The sequence below is a fragment of the Dermacentor variabilis genome, chromosome 3 (genome assembly GCF_050947875.1).
Source record: "Dermacentor variabilis isolate Ectoservices chromosome 3, ASM5094787v1, whole genome shotgun sequence".
NCBI classification, from domain to species: Eukaryota; Metazoa; Arthropoda; class Arachnida; order Ixodida; family Ixodidae; genus Dermacentor; species Dermacentor variabilis.
This window is the reverse complement of record NC_134570.1, coordinates 74,175-94,835: the sequence shown is the minus strand read 5'-3', so window position 1 is coordinate 94,835 and position 20,661 is coordinate 74,175. Positions and strand designations below refer to the sequence as shown.

Here is a 20,661-nt window from a genome sequence, read left to right as displayed (position 1 = left end):
GCATGGGCACCGCCGTGGAGCAAATGAGACCTAGCCGAAAATCCCAACGGTGCTTTCGCTCACCGCCGTATCGTGAAGCACTTCGCGTGGACCGAGGGAGCACCGCGGGAACAGGTGATGTACGAGTTCGCCGGCGCCGCATGCACTATTCGCTATAGCTAAAATGGCAACCCGTAATGAGATTTTGAAACTACATGGGGGAGAACTTTGCCTCGAGGTGTAGCTATAAGGCAGAGCATGCCTCGTTGTCGTGAAGCCACATCTCCAGGCGAAATTCGCGTAAAACCTGCACCCTAACGTTACTGTTAGTTTTTTCAAATTCTTGGTATGGATTATATATGCACAAGTATGGCAATTTTGGCACCGTGGTATTCTTTAACGGGTCCCTAAATCCTAGTACATGAGCATTTTTTTATTTCGCCCCCGTTGAAATGCGGCTGCCGGGGCTTTTAGAGAAAGTAATTTCATCTTAGCACTGTGCATGGCCTACGAGGTGGCAGTGGTGTACTCCCTAGTTCAGTCTACTGCAGCTGCCATGGGGTGCTGCGACAAGCCCTTGTGCCACTGTGACACTGACGTTTTTGCTGGGGCTTTGCTCCTTTTGGCTTCTCCACTGTGTATCTTCCAGCGCGATAGCAGAGATGAAAATAGAAAGCCTGGTATTGGTGTGACAATCTTACTTACAGTTGAAGTATTTTTGACGGCATAATTTGCGAGACAACATTCTTTAATATTGAGGCCATTCTATGATTAGTCAGAAAACTTTGTGTTTCAGTATCATCATAAGGCAAAGTTTAGAAATGTGGCCAAAGCATAGCATTCCCACTAGCATATACAGCTGGTCATCATCATCATCATGTTTTATGTCCACTGCAGGACGAAGGCCTCTCCCTGCGATCTCCAATTACCCCCGTCCTGCACCAACCGATTCCAACTAGCACCCACGAATTTCCTAATTCCATCGCTCCACCTAGTCTTCAGTCATCCTCGATTGCGTTTCCCTTCTCTTGGTACCCATTCTGTTACCCTAATGGTCCAACGGTTAGCTAACCTGCGCATTACATGACTTGCCCAGCTCCATTTGTTTCTTTTGATGTCAATTAAAATATCGTCTATACCCATTTGCTCTCTGATCCAAACCGTTCTCTTTCTGTCTCTTAACGTTATGCCTAGCACTTTTTGTTTTATCGCTCCTTGCGCAGTCCTTAACTTGTTCTCAAGCTTCTTTATCAGTCTCCAAGTCTCTGGCCCATATGTCAGCACTGGTAAAATGCGCTGATTGTACACCTTCCTTTTCAATGATAATGGTAAGCTTCCAGCCAGGAGCTGGCAATGTCCACCATATGCAATCCAACCCACTTTTATTGTTCTGTAAGTTTCCTTCTCATGATCAGGGTCCCCTGTAAGTACCTGATCAAGAGAAGCATACTTCTTAACAGACTCTAGAGGCTGATTGACGATCCTGAACTCTTGCTCCCGGGCCAGGCTATTGAGGAGGAGGAGGAAAAACTTTATTTGCTCTAATTTGTTAGAAATTAGCGGTGGCAGATGCGGTCGGCCGTCTTCACGGTCTTCTTCCCCATCTGCGCAGGGTCAACGCCCCTATTCCAGGGCACCACTGAGGGTGGCTACTCGGCGAGCGTGCCTTACTAGTCCATGCTGGACTTTCGGGTCGCTGCTGGAGAGCACCCTCTCCCACTGCTCCGCACTCGGGTCTTTTATTTGAAGGAATTGTTGATTCTGAACGCATTCCCATGTAATGTGATATAAGGTGGGCTTGGCGCCGCACCAGGGGCAAATGTCTCTATACTGGGTGGGAAACATCTTGCTTAGTGTGTTTAGGTTTGGATATGTTCCTGTCTGCAGCCTCCTCCAAGAGGTTGCTTCATGCTGATTTAGGCTGTTGTGGGGTGGAGGGTATTTGATTCGGACCCCCTTATAGTAATTCAAAATGTCTGAGTAGCTTGGGTTGACTGGTATGGGTTCCTCAGGGTCGGTGCTTGTGGCCGCACGGTTTGTGTGCTCTCGAGCTGCCTTGTCCGCCCTTAGGTTCCCTTCTATTCCAGCGTGTCCCGGCGAAATACGTCGAAAAGTACCTGGCCACAAAAAACACAACAGTATACACAGATGCTGCAGTATACGCCAAGCAAAGAGGCACAAACATAGTAAAGACAGCTGCGATAGTAATAAGCCAGGTCTACAAAGAGATCAGCAGCGCGTCAATGAAGGACTGCTCGGTAACGGAAGCTGAGGAAATAGCCGTAGCTCTAGCGGCAGTGGAGGGCTACCGATCCGAAAGGTCTTTAACAATACTCACCGACTCGCAAACTACGTGTCGGAATTACATGAACGGCAGAATAGGACGCAGAGCGCTTCACATCCTCCGCTCCTGCAGGGCTAACAAAAAAGTCAGGCATACAATTTTCTGCCAGGCTATTGAACATTCTTTGTCTTCTGCATATTAATCTTCAATCCCACTTTTACACTCTCTCTGTTAAGGTCCTCAATCATTTGTTGTAACTCATCTGCATAGTTGCTGAATAGAACAATGTCATCGGCAAACCGAAGGTTGCCGAGATATTCGCTGTCGATCTTTACTCCTAAGCCTTCCCAGTTTAATAGCTTGAATACTTCTTCCAAGCATGCAGTGAATAGCATTGGAGAGATTGTCTCCCTGTCTGACCCCTTTCTTTATAGGTATCTTCCTGCTTTTCTTATGTAGAATTAACGTAGCTGTAGAACCTCTGTAGATATTTTCTAAGGTATTTACGTAAGCGTTCTGTACTGCTTGATTACGTAATGCCACTATGATTGTTGGTATCTCTACTGAATCAAATGCCTTTCCATAATCTATGAAAGCCATATAGAAAGGCTTACTGTACTCTGTGGATTTCTCAATAACCTGATTAATGACATGGATGTGATCCATTGTAGAGTATCCCTTCCTGAAGCCAGCCTGTTCCCTTGGTTGACTAAAGTCTAGTGTTGCCCTTATTCTATTGGAGATTATTTTGGTAAATATTTTACATAATACTGGGAGTAAACTAATGAGCCTATAGTTTTTCAATTCTTTAACGTCTCCCTTTTTGTGGATTGGTATAATGTTTGCATTCTTCCAGTTTCCTGGGACCCTTGCAGTCGATAGACACTTCGTATAAAGAGCTGCCAGTTTTTCAAGCATTATGTCTCCTCCATCTTTTATTAAATGGACTGTTATTCCATCTTCTCCAGCCGATCTTCCTCATTTGATGTCTTGCAAGGCCCTTCTGGCCTCATCGCTAGTTATAGAAGTTTCTGTATCCTGTTTACTGTTTCTAATTGAGGTATCCTGACTCCTCTGGGTACTGTACAAGTCAGTATAGAATTCTTCCGCTGCTTTTACTATATCTTCCAGATTGCTGGTGATATTACCCTGCTTACCTTTTAGTGCAGACATCTCGGTTTATCCTAGGCCAATTTTCTTTCTCATTGATTTCAGGCTGCATCCATTTCTTACGGCTTCTTCAGTCTTTCTCACGTTATAGTTTCGAATATGGCTTATTTTCGCCTTGTTGATCGGTTTTGACAGTTACGCAAATTCCATCTTATCTCTTGAGTTGGACACTTTCATTTTTTGTCGTTTCTTTATTAGGTCCTTTGTTACTTGGGAGAGTTTGCGTACTGGTTGCCTTGGTGCCTTGCCTTCCACTTCAATTGCTGCCTCTGAAGCCAACCTAGTTACGGGTTCATTCATTAGCTCTATGTCATCATCATCTCTCTGTTCTAAGGCTGCATATTTGTTTAGAGCTGGTCACCCCTATATAAAGCTTTGACTGAAACCCCATTGCGACCTGTACCTACTTTCCAGGTTGTACTCATGCTGAGGCCAGACAAAAGCGCATAAAAAGTGATCCTCACTGACCATTCTCGTGATGAACAAGAAGGATGTGTATTTGTGATGTTGCACAAAAGGTAGAAAGTGATTGTGCTAAAGTTCCCATACCCTCGAGAGACCACCAACCAGAGCCTCTTGGCACTGTTTTGCATTCAGTTGTTGGAACTAGGAGCCCTTTCAGAAAGGCAATGTCCCTTTATATCTATTAGAAAAGAGGCACAAATTAATATATACAGTACACATACACTTGCCCGACAAAATGTACTCTTATACTGTATTATCCGTTTGATGATCACTCACTGAGAAACATACCTGAAGCAAACCAGTAAACCTTTTCGACTGTGTAATGGCTTGGGATGCCAGCAAAAAAAGAATATACTAAATTATTGCATGTATAACGGCTGTTAGCTGAAAATATAACGCGGACGAGTCATCCATGCGTGAATGGATACTGTTTTTGCAAAGCTTTGAGCATTGTTGTATGCAGGAATTTCCAAGAGCTACGCAAGTACAAATTCTTTCCAGGCAGTTGTAATCGGGGGTGCGGGTTATACGCGTTAGCGAGTTATACGCGGAAAAATATGGTGGGTCATGTTGAAGGTCAAGCTAAAATCAGTCAGTTGAAGCCTGTGCGACCACGTTTCTCTGGAGGCGGACTGATTTATGGAAGCCTTGTGCAATGCCCTGTTGCAGGCTAACCAGCTTCCGGGTGCGGTGTGTGCACTCACTGTCGGCGGGCCCCCCATTGGCAACGCTATGGCTGAGGACAACCGTGTGCGTTTGCTGTCCTTCACGGGTAGCACCCACGTTGGGCGTCAGGTGGCTCTCAAGGTGCAGGAACGCTTTGGACGTCCTCTGCTCGAGCTGGGCGGGAACAATGCCATTGTGGTGGACGAGGACTCTGACCTAGACATGCTTGTGCGGGCCGCCCTGTTTGCCTGTGTGGGCACAGCTGGTCAGCGCTGCACTACCACGCGCCGAATCATCGTCCACCACAAGGCAAGTGCAAAAATGCTTTTACGTGCGGCCTCAGACGAGGCGAAACAGAAGGACCACAGGGGTCCTGCATATTTACAGGAGCACTTTGCAAGTCCTAGCTTTGCAGGTCAGTTCTGGAATGCAGTCACTTAAGCATGCCTCCCAAGTACATGATCACGCCAAACAGTTATGTATGATCTAAAGCTATCTTATGTGTATACACAGAAAGTTTATCATCAAAGGTGGCCACAACTGCTGTGGTTACTTCTGAAAACATGTGAAATTTTAAGCATCAACACTGGCAAAATTCTTAATTAGGACTGATAGCAATAGAATGCAACAAAAGTGTGGCTGTAGACAAGTTTGGCAGGAAGAAGTGCTTTGAACCATGTAGAATAAAGTTGAAAGAAGAAATCTACAACTTGTTACAGGTTCATGATGTAATATTCTTTGGTGAGGCACTGTTGTAATAAGTGCCAGACATGGTTGCAAACTATAAATGCGCAATGTTTCCAAAACTTCAGCCTTGGTCGGGGTTTCAGGAAGCGGTGCAGGCACTCTTCAAGGCCCTTAACAGCTGTGAATGATTATTGAAGGGGCCAGAGGTCTTTCTGGAAAGATCTTTAAAAAACTACATTTCTAGCACCTGCCGCAAGAAGTGCTGCTACTTTGAAACAGCAGTACACTAAACCCTCATTCTAATGACACATAAACTCAAGTAGAGCATACCAGAATGAGAATAGTACTAAATTCTGAGGGACAGTGCACAGACAGAACGCAGACGACAAATCCTGCACTTGCAACTACAGTCGAACCCGGCTATATCGAACTCGCAAAAAAACGCCTATCAGTTCGATATAGAGCATAATTCGATATAAGCTTGCTAAATAATTGGATGTCATAAAAGCACATATTATTTATAAAATCACTTTATTGATAGAATTAGTTTCGCGTGAAATAGTCCTGCATTTTCTTCTGCTTGGGAAATTTCGCTGCCTGTGACGTGCACACTTCTCCATGTTGTCTGAGTCGGAGCAGCTGAGGCCGCCACCTTCTGCATTCGCATAGAAGCACTGGACTAGTGCGAGCGCACCAATCACTTCGGAGGACGTGGGTAAAGGACCGTCATGGCTTTCCTCATTTTGCCCAATTTCTCTTGTGCTCGGTACGATGTCGGCAATGTAGACTACGTTTTCTGGCTCTGCCGTGGTCCCGACACCATCATTTGCACTCACGAACTCGTCCACCGGTGATTCGCCAACAGCTTCCGGAAATTCTGACAGCTCGCTCCAAACTTCGCCAACACCGGCAATGGCTTCGCTGCATTCATCAGAATTTAGTCATCACCGAGCATGCGGAAGCCGGCACGGCTGAAGCAATTTCGGATGAACCACTTGTACACGGCCGTGCGTACGCATCGGGCGCCACGAGCACCAGGTCATGAGTTTGGCCGCTTTAGCCCTAATCTCCCCCTTATTCTTCAAGATCGTGCTGAGAGTGCTCCTTGGACTCTTGCATGCTGAGGGGACATCCGACTTGTCACCGCGTTCGATCCGCTTTATGATTTCGAGCTTCACGATGAAAGGCAAATTCTGCCGCATCATCACGGCAACAATGTTGGAGAAGGCCCACAAGACCCACACACAATGAACCAGAAAAGCAGCGAGACAACTCACACTTTCGCCATCTTGCACAAAGAGGGCACGAAAGCCTGCGATTGGCTGTCTGAGCAAGCGCTGCAGGTGGGCCAGGATCATTTTTTGCAGGGAGGTGTCGATGGCTCGCTCAACACAGCGCGGTCACTGTAGGGAGAGCGGTTGGATGGAGTCGCGCTGCCGGGTTTCCTCGCCACCTCGAGGGAAAGCCAACTTCTGGGGGCATTTTTCTGCCGCTTGACATTCGATATATCGGGAGTCGCTGCTATTTTTGTTCGATGTAAGCGGAATTTTTGCTATATATACTCATTGTAACTATACCTTGTCCAGAAATTGTTCAATATTGTCACGTGGTAGTGACGGTGAAGAAAGCGGCAATACGGTGAAATACAAAACTAACTTTTATTGGGCGAACCTGTGCCCACAAGAACAGGCTACACTTATAGCACAACAATAGCTGCGAACACGGTCGGCGATCGTCGGAAATCTGATCAGCGGGTGAAGCGCGTCGGCTTTTATACAGCAGTCGTCGAATGTCCCAGACTAATCGCTGGGACCCGCGTGTCTTCCACAAAGTTCTACACCATTCGCGTCACGCGATGAAATCAGATACCACAAGGTTCGGCGCTAACAGACAGCGGATAGAAGCATCGATAACATTCCAGAAACTTCCTATACATGCAGGCGCGTCCTGCGCTGTGCGATAGCATTTCTTAAGCGGTGAAACATGGTCACCTGGGAAAGATCAACATGTACACGTGTCAATACCCCCCTCTTAAACAGCATCGACCCGATGCTGTAAACAAACGAAAGTAATAAACAAAAATACCCGTAGCAAAGAAATAACAAAATAAGGAAGTTCATCAGCGTGCGTGGAAGGGTTTAAGACGCACTACGTGGACCACTTCTGATCGTGCCCGGCGCCGCTGTGACTGCGAAATGCCGTCTGGCATGACCTCATAGTCCAGTTCGCCAACACGAATGATCTTGTAGGGTCCGAAATAATGTCGCAGTAGTTTCTCACTGAGTCCTCGTCGACGTACAGGGGTCCAAACCCAAACACAGTCACCGGGCTGGTACTCGACGAAGCGTAGTCAGAGGTTGTAGTGTCGGCAGTCGGTATGCTGCTGGTTCTTGATCCGTAGGCGGGCGAGCTGTCGGGCTTCTTCGGCGCGCTGAAGATAGGCAGCAACGTCAAGATTCTCCTCCCTAGTAACGTGCGGCAGCATGGCGTCGAGCGTCGTCGTCGGGTTCCTGCCGTAAACCAGCTTAAACGGCGTGATCTTTGTTGTTTCTTGCACCGCCGTGTTGTAAGCGAAGGTTACGTACGGCAGGACGGCATCCCAGGTCTTGTGTTCGACGTCGACCTACATTGCTAGCATGTCAGCGAGGGTTTTATTCAGGCGCTCCGTAAGACCATTCGTCTGTGGGTGGTAGGCAGTTGTCCTCCTCTGCCTTGTCTGACTGTACTGAAGAATGGCTTGGGTGAGCTCCGCTGTAAAGGCCGTTCCTCTGTCGGTGATGAGGACTTCTGGGGCGCCATGTCGCAGCAGAATGCTTTTGACGAAAAATTTTTCGACTTCGGCTGCGCTACCTTTTGGCAGGGCTTTAGTTTCAGCGAAGCGGGTGAGGTAGTCCGTCGCCACGATGATCCACTTATTTCCGGATGTTGACGTCGGAAACGGTCCCAACAAGTCCATCCCGATCTGCTGAAAAGGTCGGCAAGAAGGCTTGATTGGCTGTAGTAATCCGGCTGGCCTTGTGGGTGGTGTCTTGCGTCGCTGACAGTCTCGGCATGCCTTGACATAACGGGCAACGTCGGCGGTTAGGCGCGGCCAGTAATAACTTTCTTGTATCCTCGATAGCGCCCGGGAGAAGCCGAGGTGCCCGGCGGTCGGATCGTCATGTAGGGTGCGCAGTACTTCTGGACGCAGCGCCAACGGAACAAGAAGTGTAGTTCGCGCGGACTGGTGAGAAGTTCTTCACGAGTACATTGTTTTGAAGCATGAAGGAAGATAATCCGCGCTTAAACGCCCTGGGGACAACGTCGGTGTGCCCTTCCAAATATTCGACGAGGCCTTTTAACTATGGGTCTGCCCGTTGCTGTTCAGCAAAGTCTTCCGCGCTTATCATTCCAAGGAAGGCGTCATCACTCTCGTCGTCTTGTGGTGGCGAATCAATGGGGGCGCATGATAGGCAATCAGCATCGGAGTGTTTTTGTCCAGACTTGTAGGTTACAGGGATGTCGTATTCTTGTAGCCTGAGGCTCCACCGTGCCAGCTGTCCTGAAGGATCCTTTATATTCGCTAGCCAACACAACGCATGATGGTCGCTGACTACTTTGAATGGCCTGCCTTAAAGATAAGGGCGAAATTTAGCTGTAGCCCAAACGATGGTGAGGCATTCCTTTTCGGTCGTGGAATAGTTGCCTTCCGCTTTTGATAGCGACCGGCTAGCGTAAGCTATCACCTGTTCGACTCCGTTTCTTCTCTGGACTAGAACGGCACCGAGGCCTCGGCTACTGACGTCAGTATGGATTTCTGTACCGGCGTACTCGTCGAAGTGCGCAAGTACCGGCAGCGACTGCATGCGTCGTTTGGGTTGTTCAAATGCGTCCGCCTGCGGCATTTCCCACTTGAACTCAACATCACATTCAGTTAGACGTGTCAACGGCTCAGCGATGCGTGAAAAGTCCTTGACAAAGCTCCTGTAGTAGGCAGACATGCCAAGGAATCTACGCACTGCCTTCTTGTCGACGGGTTGCGGGAACTGTGCGATGGCAGCTGTCTTTTGCAGGTCTGGACGGACACCAGATTTGCTGATCACGTGGCCTAGGAACAGAAGCTCATCGTAAGCAAAGCGTCATTTTTCCGGCTTCAGAGTAAGCCGGAAAAATGAGCCGGAGTAAGACTTGATGGCCTCTAGTACTGTCGCAAGCCGCCTGAGGTGATCGTTGAAATTTCCGACGAAGACGACGACGTCTTCCAAGTAAACGAGACAGGTCTGCCACTTCAATCCTGCTAAAACCATGTCCATCACGCGTTGGAACGTTGCAGGCGCCGAGCACAGTCCAAATAGCATAACCTTGAACTTGTAGAGACCGTCTGGAGTGATGAAGGCAGTCTTTTCTCAATCTCTTTCGTCGACTTCTATTTGCCAATAGCCAGACTTGAGGTCCATCGACGAGAAGTATTTAGCGTTGGAGAGCCGATCCAATGCGTCGTCTATCCGTGGGAGGGGGTATACGTCCTTCTTCGTGATCTTGTTCAGACGACGATAATCGACGCAGAAACGTAGGGTTCCGTCCTTTTTCTTCACCAGGACAACAGGGTATGCCCACGGGCTTTTCGACGGCTGGATGATGTCGTCGCGCAGCATTTCGTCGACTTGTTCTCTTATAGCTTCACATTCTCGCGGCGAAACTCGGTAAGGGCTCTGACGAAGTGGTCGAGTGCACTCGTCGGTGATTATGCGATGCTTGGCGACTGGGGTTTGTCGAATCCTCGATGACGTCGAAAAGCAGCCTTTGTATCGTCGGAGCAGACATCTGAGGTGCTGCTGCTTAATCACGGGGAGACTTGGATTAATGTCGTAGTCTGGTTCGGGAACCATGGTCGTCGGGGTAGATGCGGCGGAATCCGAGAGCAAACGCATTACTGGTTTCCAGAATTTCCTCGATGTATGCGATCGTCGTGCCCTTGTTGATGTGCTTGAACTCCTGGCTGAAGTTTGCCAGCAACACTTTAGTGTTTCCTCCGTGCAGTCGAGCGATTCCTCTAGTGACGCAAATTTCATGGTCGAGCAGTAGACGTTGGTCGCCTTCGATGACGCCTTCTACGTCAGCGGGTGTTTCGGTGCCGACCGAGATAACAATGCTCGAGCGAGGCGGGATGCTCACTTGATCTTTGAGAACACTCCAGGTGTGGTGACTACGAGAGCTCTCCGGCGGTATCGCTTGATCTTCCGATAGCGTTATCGATCTTGACTTCAGGTCTATGATTGCGCTGTGTTGGTTCAGGAAGTCCATGCCGAGAATGACGTCTTGTGAACACTGTTGGAGGATAACGAAGGTGGCAGGGTAAGTCCGGTCATGAACGGTTATTCTTGCCGTGCAGATTCCAATCGGCGTAATGAGGTGTCCTCCAGCGGTTCGAATTTGAGGGCCTTCCCATGCAGTTTTAACTTTCTTCAACTGGGCGGTGATGTGTCCACTCATTACGGAGTAATCGGCCCCTGTGTCCACTAAAGTGGTAACTGCGTGGCCGTCGAGAAGCACGTCGAAGTCGGTGGTTCTTTGTCTAGCATTGCAGTTAGGTCTTGGCGTCGGATCGCGGCTGCGTCGCGTTGAACTGAAGCTGGAACGTCGCGTTGTCGGGTCGTCTTTCGTCGTCGTATTCTTTGCTTCCAGACTTCGTCGGGACGGTGGCATGTCGTTATGCCGTCGAGGTAGTTTCTTCGGTGTCTTCGTTGGCGGCGGAGGATCTTCGTCAGTTTGACGAACAGCAACTGCACCTCCATCGGCTGCTGCTTTTAGTTTTCCAAATATGGGCTCGCTGACCGGCCCCGAGCTGGGCCAGTGTATGGTTGGCGCTGCGGCGACAGGTACCGGCCTGGTGATGGCGAACGCGACGGTCGTCGAGAGCTCCACTGAGTAGCGGCGAGGTAGTCGGCGATATCGCAAGGGCATTCACCTTGCTGCGGGCACGAAGCATTCATGGCGAAACCTCGCAGTCCCATCTCCCGGTATGGGCATCATCGGTAGACATGACCCGCTTCTCCGCAGTGGTAGCAGAGCGGGCGGTGGTCAGGAGCGCGCCAAATGTCTGTCTTCCTCGGGTAGCTGCGCTGGGCGACTGGTGGGCGTGCTGGCGGCGGCGGTGGTGGTCGACGGAATTGCGGCGTTACGGGGCCCTGGCGCGGTCGTGGAGGGGGACCTTGACGGCGGCGTAGCTCATCGCTTGTAGCTGAGGCTGCAGCGGTTCAGGGGCTACGAGTTTTTGTTGGAGCTGGTCACGTACGCCGTCGGCAATCGAAACCACTTGAGGCTGTGATGATGGGAACAGCTTCTGTAGCTCTTCCCGCACGACCGCTCGTATAGTCTCGCGTAGGTTGTCGGTGGCCAGTGACTGAACTCCGGCGTAGTTTGTCGAGTTCGTGCGGCGGTCGAATTGCCGGTTTCGCATCTCAAGTGTCTTCTCAATGCTGGTGACCTTGCAAAGAAACTCGTCGACAGTCTTTGGTGGGCTTCGTACCATACCGGCGAAAAGTTCCTCCTTTACACCACGCATCAGTAGCCGAGCTTTCTTTTCCTCGGATCGGACATTTCCGGGTCGGCGTGGCAGAATAGGCGGCTCATTTCTTCTGTAAAAATCGCGGTGGTCTCATTAGGCAGCTGCACTCGGGTTTCTAGTAGGGCTTGGGCTCGTTCTCGGCGTACGTCGCTTGTGAATGTCTGCAGGAAGCCGCTTTGGAAAAGGTCCCTGGTCGTTAAGGTGGCTTCTCTGTTTTCAAACCACGTCCTGGCAGCGTCTCCCAATGCGAAGAATACATGTCGGAGTTTGTCGTCGCTGTTCCAGCTGTTAAATGCAGCGACCCTCTCGTAGGTCTCGAGCTAGGTTTCCGGGTCCTCCAATGTTGAACCGCGGAACGTCGGGGGCTCCCTGGGCTGCTGCAGCACGACGGGGGACGCTGGGGCTGCCATTGGGGTGAACTTGGTGGCAATCTTTGTGCTCGTCTCGGGTAGAAGTCCGTGCTCTGGGGGCAGTCCTTGCAGTCGGTGGCTAGCACGCTGGTCTTGGGCGATGTTAGTTTTGTCTTCGAGCTTCGGGCTTGGATCACCGCTATGCGGGGGCGTTCGGTAAATGAACGCACAAGCACCTCCACCAGATGTCACGTGGTAGTGACTGTGACGAAAGCAGCAATACGGTGAAATACAAAACTAACTTTTATTGGGCGAACCTGTGTCCACAAAAACAGGCTACACTTATAGCACAACGATAGCTGCGAACACGGTCGGCGATCGTCGGAAATTTGATCAGCGGGTGAAGCGCGTCGGCTTTTATACAGCAGTCGTCGAATGTTCCAGACTAATCGCTGGGACCCGCGTGTCTTCCACAAAGTTCTACACCATTCGCATCACGCGATGAAATCGGATACCACAAGGTTCGGCGCTAACAGACAGTGGATAGAAGCATCGATAACATTCCAGAAGCTTCCTATACATGCAGGCACGTCCTGCACTGTGCGATAGCATTTGTTAAGCGGTGAAACATGGTCACCTGGGAAATATCAAGATGTACACATGTCAATATATAGAATAATTCGATGTAAATGGGTTCAATATAGTCGTGTTCTACTGTAATATTTAATTTAATATGCAGTGTTAAAGAGGCGCTGAAACACTTTTTGGAAATTAGAATATTCTGCCGGTCTGTCATTGAGGCTGCTGTGAACATGAGCCAAATGATACTGCACTGCATGCAGCAGGGAATTTACAATCTTGTATCAGAGAGCTAAAAATCGCTTGCCCTCGCTTCCACAATGTCGTTGCACCGAGAGCAGCTGGCCAACCAATTCTGTTGGCTGATTTTGTGATCGCAAGAGCATTCTCAGTAATATAATTGCTTAATTTGAGTTAAATAAATGAGAGATGTATACGTTGGCAATCTCAAAAAGACAGAAAAATAATTTCATCTATCCATTGCGTGTAGTTGTGTGTACTGCTCATGGCCTTCGAAATGGCAGTGGCATGCTGTGTAGCTATAGTATGATACAACTTAAAAAAAACAGCAGTTGACAACCAAGGCACACAGACCATGTGAGATTGTTACTCCGCCAGCTAATCACAGAAGCAAATAAAATTGTTGTCATGTAACCATTTTAAAATGGCGTCATACTTGATACCTCTGGAACATCTGCTGTTCTTGAAGAGTCTTTTCATTGGCCGAAGCGATGAGGTGTGCAAGAGACATGGACAAAGTGTATGTAGTCTGAGCTTTTCACTCTTCAAAAGTCGGCGGCACAGTTCATTTCACTGCTGACCCTGTTTTACTCATGAAACTTCACTGCCAACTGAAGGGAAACTTGACAATAAATAGTTGTAGCAAATCATGCGTTTTATTTCACTTCAATAAAGAATTAGGCTTTCAGTGTTCCACTATAATAGACGAGTGAAAGCGTACAAAATTATGTACTTATAATTTTATTTTTGGGGTTACCGCCTTAGTTAGATAACAGGGAAAGTTTGAAGTCTGAACTATTTGCAGCCTCATGGAGGAGCAGTGGCTGGCGGTTAGGAGGGCGTGGGCGGGGCTTCACTGCAGGCTTGAGTTATATCAGACTATATTTAGAGTTAGCCATATACAGTAACTCTATAGCTAATCTACCGCGGCCGCCACAGGGTGCCACAGCAAGCCTTTTCGCTACTGCGACACTCAACTTTTGGCCAGAGCTTTGCCCTCTTGGCTTCTCCGCTGTGTAACTTACAGTGCGCTAGCGCAGGTGAAAAGAGAGTAAACCAGGTATCGGTGCGATAACTCCACTTATACTTAAAGGATCTGAAACATTTTTGTGGAATGACACTTGTGAGATGATGTCCTTAACAGCAAGCTAATTCTATGATTAGTTAGAAAAATGTTCTGAGGCCCCTTTAAATAGGTATATGGCTGAACCCACTCATAACGATCCCAGTTATAATGATCTATCGATCATGACATTTCAGTGCATTTACGATTTTCTGACCCTACCTACCGAAACTGCTTCCAGATATAACAAACGTTTTTTAAATTGCTGTACTGTTCTAACGAACGCTTCGAACCAAGTCAAGGTAAAAAGAGAGCACACTCGAAGTATCAATCCATGAAAGCGCAACCGAAGTGGGCGTACAGTAGCGCATTCACCGCTACAGTCCAACCGCGCCGATAATTGATTCCCTGCATAATTGATTCCCTGCAAAGCCTTACAGCAGATCAGAAGGAACTAAGTAAAAACATCACAGAAATCTCCGCCCGCCTTAACGCTGTTGAAAATAAATTGCAGTTGCTCGACGCAGTTCGGGAGGACATGACCACAGTGAGCGAAAATACTGAAAGAGCATTAGCTCAAAATGAGATACTAAAAATCCGTATAAATGACCTTGAGGATAGTCCTCGTAGAAACAATATTGTATTTTATAATGTTCCAGAGGGACCCAATGAAACATGGGCAGAATCCGAGGAAAAAATAAGAGGTATTGTTCAAAAGAACATGTCCTTAACCTTAGCCGAACTGGACATTGAACGCGCGCACAGGATCAGTAAGGCTGTAACGGGGAAAAAGCGACCAATAATTGTGAAATTCACACACTACAAAACTAAAGAACAGGTCATGGGCGCAAAAAGCGAGCTAAAAGTCTGATTTCTTGATTAATAAAGATTTTGCTCTGGACACCAGCCATGCACGGAAAAAGCTTGCTGAATTCGCAAAGCAAACTGAGCCCGGTGAACCGTTTAGTCTTCGTTTTAACAAGCTTATTCTGAAGAAAAAATGCTATACCTACTGCCCTATAACTGATAGCGTTCAAGAAAAAGATGAAAAACGTGTTGTAACTAACTCTGGTCCTTTGTCTCCTAGATAGCTCAACGAACATGAGCACCGACCTGCGCAGGCACCACATAACGTCTCAGTTCTTTTTACTAATATACGCAGTGTCATTGGCAATCGTGATAGTTTATCTTGCACGGCCGATACTACAGCAGCTGACATCATTGTACTAACAGAAACTTGGCTCAATGAAACTGTGCATAATAATGAAATATTTTCAACGGAAAAGTGTTACCGTGTATTTCGCTGTGACAGTTCTTTTGGTCGCGGCGGTGGTGTATTAATCGCTGTGTCCGACAATCTAAAATGCTTTGAAGTTAGTGTTGATACTACACTGGAGTTCAAATGTGTACAGGTAACAATTAACCATAAAGCTCTATTATTTTGTGCATGCTACCGCGCACCATCTACGCCCGTCGGCTTTTCTAACAACCTTCATGATATTCTGAACATAATTCAAACAAAGTTTCCTGGTCGTCCTATTTTTATTTTTGGTGATTTCAACTTCCCAAACATTAACTGGTCTAGCCCTGCAGTGGACAGTGACGGATCTTCCGAGTCGGCAAGTTTTTCAGCCCTCTGCTCCTTCTCGCTAACACGAATGGTTACCCAGCCGACAAGGACGACAGCTACCAGTTCTAATGTATTAGACCTTTTGCTAACGAGCGCCGCAGATTTTGTTCACGAGGCAAAATACTTGCCAGGCTTAAGTGATCATTGTTTACTGCACATCACGTTGAATTTACCGTCGAATAAAACGCCAAATAAAACGAAAACCATTTACAATTATGCTAAAGCAAATTTTTCTTCAATTAATGATGGCCTCCGGTTTTTTCTCGACGATTTCGTCCTGGCATTTGCCGAACGATCTGTTAACGACAACTGGTGCATGTTTAAAGAAAAACTGCATGAATTAATCGAATTGCACGTCCCTCGTAAAATTATCGCGACTAATCGTAGGTCCCCATGGTTCACTCGTTCCTTAAAGCGCCTCGGGAACAGAAAAAGGCGGTTATATGTCAGGGCGCGGTTGTCCGGAAGATCGGAGCATTGGTCAGCTCTAAGAGCCGCAGTTGGCACTTATAAAAAATCGTTAAAAGATGCTAAACATTTCTTTAATGTCACACTGCCATCATTCCTTTTAACTGTTACTAAAAAATTCTGGAACGTTGTTAATGGGTCAGATCAGCCATCAATCTCTCTCCTGAATTCTCAATCAAATCCCATCCCTAACAGTGATAGTGCTAATGTACTTAGCGAGACTTTTGGTAATGCATTTTCTGTCCCTTTTAGCGCATCACCACCAGGCTAACTCCCGATATCATATTTCCTATGGATCCCATTTGTTTTGACTTTGAAGGCATTATAAGTATCATAGATCGTTTAAAGTTATCCTCTTCATGTGGTCCCGATAAAATATCAGCACTAAAATCCTGAAAAACACTAAAGTATATTCTTCCATCATACTATCGAAAATATTTGAGCAATCCCTTCAAACTTGTGACCTCCCAGACGACTGGAAATTGGCTAAGGTGGTTCCACTCCATAAATCAGGCGACAAGCACCTATCACCCAACTATCGGCCAGTATCACTAACCAGCATTCCTTGCAAGGTAATGGAGCATGTCATCTTGTCATCCCTAGCAAACTTTCTTGAGTCATCATCCTTTTTTACTCATGCGCAGCATGGGTTTAGAAAACTCTTTTCTTGTGAAACACAGCTAATAAATTTTACACAATATTAACTTCATACTTGATCGTGGCAGTGAGGTTGACTGCATCTATTTAGATTTTTCCAAAGCATTCAACAAAGTCTCTCACAGCTTGCTTCTTCACAAACTAAGTAAACTTAACATCGACCAAAATGTACTAAGATAGATTGAATGCTTTTTGTCTAACAGGTTCCAGTACGTGCACGCCAACGGCATTAACTCATCACCAGTATCTGTGACCTCAGGCTTCCCACAAGGTTCTGTTATCGGTCCCTTGCTCTTTCTGGTATATATTAATGACTTGCCTAACAACGTAACATCTACAGTGCGACTTTTTGCGGATGACTGTGTGGTTTACCGGGAAATAAGAAATACTAATGACACTGTACTACTCCAGGAAGACTTAGCTACTATATCTAACTGGTGTTCACAATGGAAGATGACACTTAACGATACTAAATGCAAAGTAATGCGTTTTTCGCGACTCGTCAATCCGTGCCCCGCTCCCTACACTATTTGTTCTTCCCTGCTAACACCGGTAACATCTTACAAATACCTCGGTGTCATTATAACGTCAAACCTAGCTTGGAAGGAACATATTATTTCTATCATCGCGTCCGCTAACCGCATGCTTGGATATCTGAAACGGAATTTTTCCTTAGCCCCGACACCTGTTAAACTTCTTCTGTACAAATCGCTTGTCCGCTCCAAATTAGAATATGCAAACTCAGTATGGGACCCTTTCACTAACTCTCTTATCAACGCCCTCGAAGCCGTACAGAACAGAGCAGCCCGTTTCATCTTTCGTAACTATGATCATTTGTCCAGCGTCACAGAAATGAAAAACACATTGTCACTAACCCCTCTCTCAACGCGCAGAAAAATATCACACCTGTGTCTGTTTTTTAAAATTTACCACATGAATTCCACCCTTAAAGATACATTACTCACGCCGCCAACATATGTTTCATCCCGCTTAGATCATCCATGCAAAGTTGGTGTTTCACAGTGCCGTACAACATCCTGCAGTAATTCTTTCCAAAAACATCGTTGGACTGGAACCAGCTACCATGGGATATTGCACTTTCTTTCCAAAAACATCGTTGGACTGGAACCAGCTACCATGGGATATTGCACTTTCGAAAGATTTTGATGAATTTAAGAAGAAATTATCAACATATTATTGCTCGCCATAGCTTTGGTACCATTTCCATTTTTCTCGTTATCATGTGCATCCTTCTGTATTTTCCCCCCAGATTTGCTGTGTTCATGTTTGTGCTAATGGTGGCGTTTTGCAATTTTCAACCTTTCTGTGCGTGACTTAGCGTTTCTTGGTAATTGTATAATTTTGAACTCATTTCATGTTCCGGGTTGTGAATTATGTATTTGTTCCTGGTATATATATATATATATATATATATACATACATGTTTTATATATATGCGTTGTCTCCTTTTGTACAAATTTATTGAAATGTGTGTACCACTCCCCTCAATAATGCCCTGTGGGCCATGAGGGTATCTGAAATAAATAAATAAAATAAATGATGCGACATTCGAGATGAGCGAGTGACTGCCACATTCAGATTTTCGAAGCTGCGAAGGTCATGCGCTTTCAAGGCATGTCTCCAGCGAGGAGGTGTACAGCATAAACAGCATGAGCATGATACAGGGCGTGCACGGCGTGTGCGCCATTGGGATATCGGATGCCACAATGGTGTCACTGTCATTTCTGTGCCATTGCCCTTGCAGCACCACGTGCATGAAGCCTGTTTCAATGATTTTGAACGACAATATATGTCCTTCTGTCATGGAAATAACGGCCGCTCAAGCATTCCTGTCAACGCTGCCCGAGTCGGCGAGTGCGCTGCACCATGTGCTGCTGCCATGCAATGTTGTGAAGGATTGGCAGTTACTACGTCATTATCAAGAGATCACAGTTTGGCAACGCTTCGTTTGTGCGTCGCCAATTGCTGATAATGGTTCACAGTGCTGTTTGACCTTTCGAACATCGCATTTCTTTTCACCTGAAGTGACATCATGTAATTTTATGGCTCTTTCATGGCTGGCACGTGCCACTTGTAATGCCCAGACCATAGGGCTATTTTTTTTTTATTAAAACAATCTTTTTGCTTTTTAACTTGTGTGGAAAAAGTGTAGCTCTGCTCACATGCATGAACCAATATTTATAGCAGTAATGTAGCATGAAAACTACACTTTTTACACCACAGTTTCAATGAGTGTAGGTAGCAGACAAGCAAACAGGCTGGTGTGAACACATGGCACCATTTCGTCTGTGACTGTCAGTGCTGATATGGTGATGATCGTGAAGGTTCGCTGCAGGGACAGCAGCAAAGTACTGGCATGACCATGTGTCGTAGACGGTCACAAAGGAAGGTGGGCTAATCCTCCAAGAAGACAAAATTTTCTTATTTACAGATGATGCTCGCTGTTTCAGACTCCGCACTGTACTATATGCATATATAGGGAAGTTGTCTTCGTGCGCTGTGCACTCCTGATGTATTTGGCTGCAGTTTGTCTAGATTTGTTGCTGAAAAGAAACTCGTACATTGCCTTTTAGTTTCAGGCAAGGGCATATGTGAAGCCAGTAACTACAATGTCAGGCAAAGTGTGAAGTCAGTGAGTGAGTGAATAAACTTTTATTGGGTCCAGCAAAACGCGATAAAACATGCACCCAGCTAATCCCACAACGGGACTAACAGGTCTAGCCTGCCAGCGCGATCGCGGGCGCGCTGGACGGCCAGGATTTGGTCCTCAAAGACAGGACTTCGCAGGAGCACGTCCCACTCCTCCTTGGTGAACTTCAGGCCCAGCGACCCGCACTCCCAGAGCATATGAAGCAAAGTAGCAACCTCACCACAGGCCACGCAAGAACAATGCGGATAAATCTCTGGATATATGCTGTTAAGGGACGTCTCTGTGTGATAGAAGCGTCTCTATGTCCGGGGAGAGAGTCACCCGATTCGAGGGCAGCATGGTCGGTAAAGCCACACGCAGCCTCATGGGCAGACTTGTTGAGGTTCAGAGGAACCTCCTTAATTGCCCCGATGTGGGCAGGGAACCAAAGGATGGAGTGTATGGAAGTGTCGCTGTGTTTGGGGCCTTTCAGAATTTGAATTACCTGCCAGGCTACCCGGCCTTTCTGGAAGGCCCTTACGGCCACTTTCGAATCACTATACACCCTTTCTCTCCGACCGTCTTGTGTGGTGAGTGCAATGGCCACTTGCTCTGCCACCTCGGGGTTCGTCATCCGGACGGAAGCACAGTTGATGACTTTGCCCAGTGTGTCCACGACGGAAACCGCAAAAGCCTTGCAGTCTCGATGTGCAGCTGCGTCCACAAAGCTTGCTTCGATCTTTTCCTTGTTTATTTGCTCCAGTATATTCAATGCTCTTGCCTTGCAACGACCTGCATTGGGAACGGGATGAACGTTTCAGGGCAAAGGGGCAACCGTGATCTTCTCTCCTATTTCTCTGGGGATTTGGATGTCTTCAGCCAAGTTCTTCGTGGGTTCGAGTCCGATCTCCTCGAGGATACGCCTGCCGGCCGGCATGGTGGACAGCCGAGTTAGCTGGGCCCGTTCCTGAGCCTCAGCTATCTCCTCCATGGTTTTGTGTATACCGAACCGAAGGAGTTCCTCGGTATGCGTTCTGACGGGCAGCCCGAGGGCTCTCCTGACAAATTTTCTAATGAGGGCATTTTTCCCGCTCGGCTCGGAGCCACTTGTGCATGGCCACCGTGTAGGTGAAATGATACAGCACAAAGGCGTGAGCTGAAGCAGGTTGTCCTCCTTGAGGCCACGATGTCTGTTTGTGACCCTTTGCACGAGGCGAAAAACATTG

General features: G+C 47.3%; 1 protein-coding gene across 3 annotated transcripts in view; it reads left to right on the top strand.

Moving 5' to 3' along the window:
* Aldh7A1 (aldehyde dehydrogenase 7 family member A1) overlaps positions 1-20,661 on the top strand; it is a 79,140-nt gene that overhangs the window by 20,859 nt on the left and 37,620 nt on the right. For all 3 annotated transcript variants that reach the window (XR_012826552.1, XM_075684032.1, XM_075684033.1), the window contains exon 4: positions 4,568-4,873. Coding sequence is in view for 2 of the 3 variants with exons in the window: in XM_075684032.1 (XP_075540147.1) it covers positions 4,568-4,873 (306 nt within the window). In the remaining variant the exon portion in view is untranslated. The remainder of the gene's footprint in view (positions 1-4,567; positions 4,874-20,661) is intronic.